Genomic DNA, 9,929 nt, shown 5'->3' on the forward strand with positions numbered 1-9,929 from the left:
ATCTGTAATAACTTTCTGTCACAAGACATAAACCAGACTGCAGTCATCATCATGTGTTCATTAAATATTCATAAAGGTCAAAAGGTCATTCCTGAACGTCGATCAGAGTTCTACAGTAAAATGCACTTTAATAAATATTACAGTAGATTTATTAATGATCAGCTGCTGCTTGTGTTTCATTCTCTTCACCACTGTGATGCCATTACTGCTTTTATCATTATTACATTTTTGCATTTTCAGATCATAATGTAATAGACATGAGGAACGATCTCTGAAAGAACTCAGGTTCATAGGATTTAGTGTGAAAATCACACATTTCTACATTAATAAATTAGAACTCAGAACATATTGAAGAAAAAAAGATTTTAGAACATTAAAGTGAGGAACCGTAATTTATGTCCATTACAGAGGATTTAAAGTGCAAAAATATCAAACTTTACATTAAACAAATTAGAATAAATGAAACACAATGAATGAAAAAAGGCCGTTGCTTTTGAGGTCTTGCTATAAACACAGACAGCAACGGCAGAGGAAGTTGCTGCTTCTTGAAGGTTTGCTGTGTGCCTGGTCTCTGGAACGACAACCTTTAATGTCTTCATTATGTTTAACAACTTCATAATAACATTACATAAAGAATATAAAGCTCCTCCGCTAGGCTCCTCCACAAGGATGTGTGCTGTCGACCCTTTTATTCATCCTTTACACAAATGTGTCAGAGTAGATGTGATAATAGGACCATTTTAAAGTATGCAGATGATTCTGTTATCGTCAGTCAGATCCATGACAATGAGAACAGCCACGCTGTGTGAAGTGGTGAGTCACATCTTCAGTTAAACACTTCAAAAACCAAAGATATGATCATTGATTTTAGAAGACATGCCCACACACATGAAGCCATGCCCCTTAAGGGTCAGACTGTGGGATGTGTACAATCCTACAAATATCTTGGGACAACTATCGACTCCAAATTGAACTTCGAAGCAAACTGTGAAGCCGTGTGTAAGAAGGAGCAGCTGCGTTTGTTTTGTTTAAGGAAACTGTCCTACTTCCACATTAACAAACTGATGATGACCTTATTTTATCGTGCTTTTATTGAATCAATTTGATCTTTTTCCCTGGTGTCGTGGTTTGGAAAAAAATGCAGAAACTCTCTGCATCTGATTGTAAAATGGTCCAGCAGGCTGATTGGTGAGGCACAACTTAAAAAAAAACTTAGAGGAGGAAGAGGACAAGGAAGAGGAGGAGAAGAAGATTTATGATATGAGATACTTCAAGCACTTTACAAAATCAGGCAAATGGGAGTGGCGGTTCATTTTGTGTGGATCCCGGTCCAAGTGGGAGTAGAGGGAAATGAGAGGGCGGATAGATCGGCATAAAGGGCCTTGAAGAGTCGGATAAATGAGGTGAATATAAAGATAAGCATGTCAGAAGCAAAAGGGGTGATAAAAAGACAGATCCCAAAAATTTGGGAGAATGAATGGAAGATGGGGAGCAACAGCAGGTTTCTGTTTCAAAATAAGCCATTGGTGGGAAGCGCAGGATCAAGTGGATGAAGTAGGAAAGAGGAGAGGGCAATGACAAGGCTAAGGAATGAAGCACACATTCAGCACACAGGGCTGAATAGTTCCCTTTACGTTATTAAAAAATATGATGGGAAGTGTGAGATCTGTAGGGTAGAAGAAACAGTGGAACATGTGTTGGTGGCATGTCAAAGATATGAGCGAGAGACGAACTTTAACGGTCTCAGAGAGATGGGATAGGGAAGTATTATGAACGTTCTAAAGAAACACTTTAGTGATAAATGTTGGGAAAGTTTACTGGAATATTTAGAGACTACACGGCGAATGAACAGAATCTGGTAGAATAGAGTTGTTTTTTTAGTTTTATATACTGTATGTGTTTTTATTATTTTTATTTTATTTTTATGTTTGTATGTCTGGGTTTCGTTGGGAGTGATATTAGATAAGTAGTTCCTTAGTCCACATTCCAGATTAGTGGGTGGCGGTAATGCACCGAAAGTTGTTTGTCAACCGCCATAAAACACAAGAGAAGACGAAGAAGAAGAAGAAGACGAAGAAGAAGAAGAAGACGAAGAAGAAGAATTTGAGCCGTGGGTTTATGTATTTATATTTTGGTTGGATTGGTTTGTTTTGTTGTGTAGTTATGGTTTGGTTTGTTTAAATGGTGCGTGTATGTGTGTATGTGTATATATATATATATATATATATATATATATATATGTATTCGTTTTATTTTGTAAGTCGTTATTTTATTTAGTAGAGGTTTTTTTTTTGGGATAGGGCAAGTAATAGACATCCTGACTCACACTCCATACCAGTTGGTGGCGGTAATGCACCGAACAACCGCCAATAAACCTCAAAGAAGAAAAAGTAGACCAAGAAGAACAAGGAAAATGAACATTTGGATTTCAAATGAAAATCACATATTTGTACATGAAGAAGAAGAAGAAAAAGAAAAAGAATAAGAAAAGGAAAAAGAAAAAGAAGAAGAAGAGGAAGAAGAACTACTTTCGGACCGCGGCTGAAGGCGCGAGGGACGGTGAAGTCGACAGTGAAAATGGAGTCTGGAAACAACTACGCCTGTTAGCCTGTTAGCCTGCTAGCCCCCAGCTCGTCTTTCTTCGTGACATGTTTCTGCAGCGTCACTCCGCTCCTCTTCCTCAGCAGCTTCTGTCTGTGATCTGCTGGCTGCTGACTTTAACTGCGAGGACACTTGGACATGAACAAGGTGAGACAATCCTTTCATTAGTTGGAATCAGGGTCGTCTCTCAGATGTTGACACACCCGGGGCGTTAAACCCGGAAGAGTGAAACAGATGCACGCGCGCCGACCGTGCGCCTAAATTTTGAAAAATCCGACCCAATCCCAATCTCCACCCTAAACTATAATGCCCTGAACCCACAGGGACCTACTTACGTAAACTGCCAACTCTGGGTTTTCAGTCTCACGAAGCTGGTTCACTTTTAGCGGACTACGTTTCCTCGGTAATTTACACTAAACGCCTAACCTGCCCCGGAGCAGGTTAGGCTCCGGATAAAATCTCAACGGGGATATAAAACGCCCACTGGCCAATCATTGGCCCAATCCCAATCTACGCCCACAACCCTCCACGGTAGACGCGACGCGAATATTCCCACCGCGTTCGGTGTGAACACAGCATGGACTCAGTGACGTCAGCTGCTAACTGGTTGAGTCTGTGAGGCCTTGAGCTGGTGTGAATATGAATGGGACAGCGCTTTGCTGGAACATCACGTGACTACATTAAAAAATATTGTGTACAATTTTGTATTCACTCTAATTCACTCTAATTCATGTGTTTTTATGTTCCATAATGTTTTAAAGATATTTTATCGGGCTAAATGCCCACGTCCCTCTTTGTTTACTTTTTTATGTCTCCGTTCTTCTATTGGGAACAGTGTGTTTAACCTCACATTGCAATGCATTGTGGGTAATTCCCTTCGGCAAAGTCATCATCTCATGTTGACTTACGGAAAGGGTTCATAAAGGCCTCAAAATGTCCGCCACAGAGCCCTCAGGCATGCCACCATGTGACAATGGGACACCCCTAAACCCTCAAGGACTTCACGGGGGCGCGCCTCAAAGTCCGTGAGGTGGAGATTGGGCCCTTGTCTTGGAAAAATGGCCTGCCCATTTCTACAGAATCCTGTAGAGGAAGGCGCACGAATAGTAAGAGCAGCGCTCCGCAGAGAGCGCATGTTTCGTGACCGGCAAAAACCCGTTGGAGTTGTTGTGTAGACTATCTATGCATGTATATTGTTCACTTCACACATGTAGCCTGGAAGATATTATAATAAACTTACTGACCGCTTTGAACTATGTTCTTGTATTTTGTTTTAACTTTTAGCTCCACTGGGGTTGCAACTGAAATTAGGTTAAATTGTTAAAACGAAAAGGCACATACGTTTCAAACAGTAATTTAATTTTACGCGATTCCTTGCAGCTTCTGGCTGCTGCAGTAGAGGTGCTTAATGCTTTTTGCTTGTATTCTTTCTTTATATTTTTCGTACATTCTTAAGATCATTGTTTGCTCCTCTGTTGTAAAATACGTTGCTCCCGGCGGCTTCTCCAGGGTGCATGATTGGTCTGATGGAGTTAACTCCGCCCCTTATGTGCACGAGCACAGCTCTCGATGGGACACTCCTGGGTTTTCTTAACGAGTTGATAACCGGCTTCGTGAGACCAAAAAGCGAGACCGCAGACATCTGGTTAAGTGCAGCTGGATAACTGAGGGAAACCCCGGGTACGTTAACCCAGCTTCGTGAGACAGGCCTCTGGTTGAGTGTGAGAGTCTGTGAGGGCTTGAGCTGGTGTAATTATGAATGGGACAGCGCTTTGCGCCAACAACACGTGAAAATATTGTGTACAATTGTGTATTTATTTTATTTTTTTTATTCACTGATTTGAACGTCTTCCTTACGAGATGGGAAGTCATTCAAAATTATTTATTTACTTGTTGTCTAACTGAAATGTTTAAATGTACAAACATATATATATTCTGTTTGCATTCCTCTAATTCATGTTTTTATGTTCCATAATGTGAAGGTATTTTATAGGGCTAAATGCCCATGAGCCTCTTTGTTTACTTTTTAAAAAAAAATAAAGTCTCTATTCTTTCATTGGGAACTGTGTGGCCCATTCCCAATCTCCACCCTAAACCATGAGGCCCTAAACCCTCAGGGACTCACTGATGTCAGCTGCTAACTGGTTGAGTGTGAGAGTCTGTGAGGGCTTGAGCTGGTGTGACTATGAATGGAACAGCACTTTACAGCACTGCTACTATCACGTGACTACATTAAAACATATTGTGTACAATTATGTATTCATTTTATTCTTTTTAATTCACTGGTTTTAATGTCTTCCTCACAAGATGAGAAGTAATTTTATAATATTTATTCACTCGTTTTTGTCAATATAAAATGTTTGAATGTACAGAAACATATATATATATATATATACTCTGCTGGCGTTCCTCTAATTCATGTGTTTTTATGTTCCATAATGTTGTAAAGATATTTTATCGGGCTAAATGCCCACGTGCCTCTTTGTTTGCCTTTTTTTTTTTTACGTCTCCATTCTTCCATTGGGAACTGCGTGTTTAACCTCACGTTGCAATGCATTGTGGGTAATTCCCTTAGGCAAACTCAGCATCTAATGTTGACTTACAGAAAGCGTTCACAAAGGGCTCAAAATGTCTGCCACAGAGCCCTTAGGCACTCCACAATTTGACAATAGGACACCGCTAAACCCTCAAGGATTTGCGGGAGTGCGCCTTAAAGTCTGTGAGTCCGTAAGGGTGGAGATTGGCATTGGGCCTGTGTTTAACCTCACATTGCAATGCATTGTGGGTAATTCCCTTAGGCAAAGTCAGCATCTAATGTTGACTTACGGAAAGGGTTCATAAAGGGCTGAAAATGTCTGCCTCAGAGCCATCAGGCACTCCACAATTTGACAATGGGACACCGCTAAACTCTCAAGGATTTGCGGGAGTGCGCCTTAAAGTCTGTGAGTCCGTAAGTGTCAAGTTCTACCTCATTTTTGCCAACTCTTGCCCAAGTTGAACGGCTGGTACACTTAGTCCAAAGGACGCACGTGACAGCTCTTTCCAACACAGCTTTGATTTTTTATTGTTTCTCTTATTATTTTCAAGTGCTGGTTGGTCCATATAGATTGTAGACCTATGAACACAAAACAGCAAAAATTATACAAACATGTAAATAACTTTAAACAATTTCAACACAACAACACAAAATAAACAGCTACGTTACCGGTGACTGCTTTGGTTGCACCACGAGCTGACTCTTATTCTGCCTCTGTCTCAGGTGAAATGTTTTGCTCCGCCCTTTCCTCTACAGGTGCTTCAATTTTAAAAATCAGCCGCCTGCACTGGCCCACTGGTGGTGCATTGTGGGACTTGTAGTCTTTTCCTTTTCTTTTTTTCTCCTTTTGACCAGGTAATGTAATTTGAACTCAACAGTAAGGCTGGAGATTGGGATTGGGCCTGACCCTGGAAACAACTACGTTATCTACTTTCCCCAGCTTGTCTGTTCCTGCTAGCCTGTTAGCCTGCTAGCCTGTTATGTCTCTGCAGCGTCACTCCGCTCCTCTACCTCTGCAACTTCTGTCTGTGATCTGCTGGCTGCTGACGTTAACTACGAGAACACTTGGACATTAACACGGTGAGACAATCCTCTTACCCACAAACGATATCTACTCGTTGGCAAGAGTCGTGTGTCTCAGAAAACCTCCTTATTTTAGGGGGTTGCCTCACTACTATATGATATTAAGCTTTTTATGAGAAAAGAAAATGAATTGGAACAAATGGAGCTTATCTTCAAAGCAAAGTTTACCATGAATGGTAGTGTGTGTATGTATGTGTGTGTGTGTGTGTGTATATATATATATATATATATATATATATATATATATATATATATATATATATATATATATATACACACACACATACACACACATATATAATCATGTATATATGTATACATGTATACATGTACACACATATATAATACAGTACATGAAAAAAGGCTGTTGCTTCTTGTGCAATTCTATAGACACAGACAGCAGTGGAAGTAAATGGTAATACTAAATGGACCTGTACTTGTATAGCGCTTTTCTAGTCTTCCGACCACTCAAAGCGCTCTAACTATGTGACATCATTCACCCATTCATGGGAGGAGTCACCATGCAAGGTGCCACATCGGTTTAATCAACCATTCTTACACGTTCATACTCCGTAGGCGCAGCTACGGGAGTATGCCATTCTTCAGTGTGCGAACTCTTCCTGTATCTAATTCCACCCACTCAGTCGTAAAACCAAGTGGGGATTGAAGCGTCAGCTGTAGTGTCAGTGCAGAGCCGTTGTATGCAGACTCGGAGGATAAAGACATAGGAGTCTTTCGTTGGAGTCCTCTGGGGCGGCTGAGTATAAACACTGCCCTGTCTTCCCATACCTGTGTGCATATCTACTCGTAAATACTATAGGCCTGAAACTGTGTGCTGTGACTCCACTTCATGTCTCTGACCAATCACTCTCTTCTTTCCTCCTTCTCTGCCTCTATCACTGCAGCCAAAAGCCTGTTCTACCAATCCAGAATTGAATCCTCATTTTCTGACCACAAAAGACTCTTCTCCATCTTCTCCAACCTTCTTGACCCCCCCCCCTCCCCCTCCTCCTACCATCTCCTCCTCTACCCTTCTACCGAGCCACTTTGTTGACTACTTTACAAAAAGATAGATGACATCTGGGTCCTCTTCTCTTCTCTCTGTACACCAACTCTCTCTCTGTCATTCGCTCGCATGGCTTCTCCTACCATAGCTATACTGATGACACCCAACTGATCCTCTTGTTTCCCCAATCAGAAACGGGCATACCAGAGCGAATCTCTGCTTGTCTGACTGACATATCTCTCAGTGGATGTCCACAAACCACGTGAAAATCAACAAGACTGAACTGCTTTTCCTTGCAGGAAAAGTCTCCCCCACCTAAGACCTCACAATCACCTTCAACAACGCAGTGCTTTCCCCGACCCCGACTGCCAGGAACCTCGGTGTGACACTTGACATTCAACTCTCCATGACTGCCAACATCACCGCAACAACACGCTCCTGTAGGTTTATGCTGTACAACATCAGGAGAATACGTCCCCTGCTCACACAGATGGCAGCACAGGTTCTGGTCCAGGCTGTGATCATCTCCCACGTCGACTACTGCAACTCCCTCCTGCTAGGCCTACCTGCCAATGCAACTCCACCTCTACAGCTCATCCAGAACGCAGCAGCTCGACTGATCTTCAACCTCCCGAAGTTCACTCGCACTACTCCGCTCCTTCGCGCCCTCCACTGGCTACCGGTGGCCGCACGCATCCGCTTCAAAACATTGGTACTTGCGTACCATGCTACGAACAGATCGGGTCCGACCTACATCCAGGACATGGTGAAACCATACGCACCAGCTCGTTCGCTCCGCTCAGCTTTAGCCAATCAGCTTGTTGCTCCGCCGCTGCGAACTAAACACTCAACAAAATCACGACTGTTTGCCGTCCTGGCTCCTCGATGGTGGAATGCGCTCCCCATTGACATCAGGACAGCAGAAAGTGTCTACATCTTCCGCCGCAAACTAAAAACTCATCTCTTTCGACTACAAGTTGAATAAAGACAGTGGCAGCAGCACTTGGGCAGCACTTAGATAGATTTTACTGGTGGCACTTTGTAGTTTGACTTCATTTGAGAAATTGTTCTGTCTTTATTCTTGTTGTTCCTTGTTCGTACTTACGGTTGAATGCACTTATTGTAAGTCGCTTTGGATAAAAGCGTCAGCGAAATGACATGTAATGTAACGCCTGGTCTCTGGAGAGTCAACCTTTAACGTCTTTATGTAATTATGTTTTACAACTTCATAATAACATTACGCAAAGAGTATTATTCTTAAAGCAAAGGGACACTTAGTTTTACTTATAGAATCATAAATGCATGTTCTTAAAGCCTGGTGGTCCAGTCACAAGTTATTGAGATGATGATGAAGAGGAGGAGGAGGAGAAGAAGAAGAAGATGGAGAAGAAGAAGACGTTTCAGTGTCTGCTGAGCTGACCGCAGTGACCGAGCCTTTCCTAGTGAGCGGACCTCTTCTTGATGTCTCTAGATCTTCACGCCGCTCCTCTTCCTCAGCTGCTGCTGCGCGTGAGCTGCTGACTTTAATGCGACAGCGCGCGCACGTGAAGCCGATGAGACAATCATCCATTCATAACAATATTTAATTTCTCTATCAAAACCCTTTCTTCATTTAAACGTAATGAATAAAAATATGCGTTGTGTTTTAGGAGTCGTCAGAGTGGTCGTCAAAGAAGGGAACGATGTCTTCTTGCCTTGTTCCCTCGGCACCAAGGAGAACATCGCACCATCTTCATTTCACTGGAGGAAAGCAGCTGAGAGAGATCATGGTCAGCAGGAGGTGTTCCTGTATGATGCAGGCATTCACTACAACAACGGCCGTCCTGGTCAGAGCGACCAGTTCAGAGGACGAGTCTCCTACTTTTCAGAGGAGCTGAAACACGGCAACGCCTCCATCGTCATCAGAAACACCCAGACGACCGACAGTGGAAACTACACCTGTGGTTTACCACGTCTCCAGCCGCCTCAAACCTTCAACGTTGAGCTGGTTGTTGGTGAGTGCTTTTAAACTATTAATCTGAGGCTCCATCCACACTGCTATTTAAACAATCTCCACCCTAAAGCCCCAAAATCTGCATTAATAGATGAATATGAGCTGGTCAATTGACTGAATAAATTTATTCCGGTGCAGCATCTGTTTTACTGCTGCAGCCGCACCAATCCGCCTGTCCATCACCCGCTCCACCTTACCCTCACTCCACCGCAAGATACTTGAACTCCTTCGCTTGGGGTCTGACTTCTTACTGCAGTACAGAGAGCGGAAGGCCCGCTGCAACGGGTCCAGCACCCCATACTCCTGCAGCACCCAACACAGAAACTCAGAGCAACCCGGTCCAAAGCCTTCTCCAAGTCCACAAAGCACATGTAGACTGGTTGGGCAAATCTCCCAGGACCCCTCCAGTAGTCCTTGAAGGCAAAGAGCTGGTCCCCTGTTCCACGACCGGGACGGACTTTGCACTGCTCGTCTTGAATCTGAGGTTCTACAAGTGGTCGGCCTGAAGCCTCCTCTCCAGCACCCTGGAGCCTCCTTTCCAGCATCCTGGATCCTCCTTCCAGCACCCTGGAGCTTCCTCTCCAGCACTCTGGCTTGAGCTTTCCCCAGGAGGCTGAGCAGTGTGATACCTGATAGTTCACACTCTCTGGTCCCGCCTTCTTGAAGATGGGAACCAGCACCCCGCTCTGTTCCTGACCCACATGCGACAC

The 9,929-nt window shown here is 43.3% G+C and overlaps 1 protein-coding gene across 2 annotated transcripts in view; it reads left to right on the forward strand.

Annotated features, from left to right (window-relative positions):
- The first annotated feature begins 2,501 nt into the window (after window positions 1-2,501).
- LOC137796786 (CD276 antigen homolog) overlaps window positions 2,502-9,929 on the forward strand; it is an 8,785-nt gene continuing 1,357 nt past the window's right edge. For both annotated transcript variants that reach the window (XM_068594907.1, XM_068594909.1), the window contains exons 1-2: window positions 2,502-2,748; window positions 8,876-9,220. In XM_068594907.1, the coding sequence (XP_068451008.1) occupies window positions 2,649-2,748; window positions 8,876-9,220 (445 nt within the window). In that variant the 5' untranslated portion in view covers window positions 2,502-2,648. The remainder of the gene's footprint in view (window positions 2,749-8,875; window positions 9,221-9,929) is intronic.

The sequence above is a fragment of the Clinocottus analis genome, unplaced genomic scaffold, assembly GCF_023055335.1.
Source record: "Clinocottus analis isolate CAN_PGR_092001 unplaced genomic scaffold, fCliAna1.0.p SCAF_3, whole genome shotgun sequence".
Lineage (NCBI taxonomy): Eukaryota > Metazoa > Chordata > Actinopteri > Perciformes > Cottidae > Clinocottus > Clinocottus analis.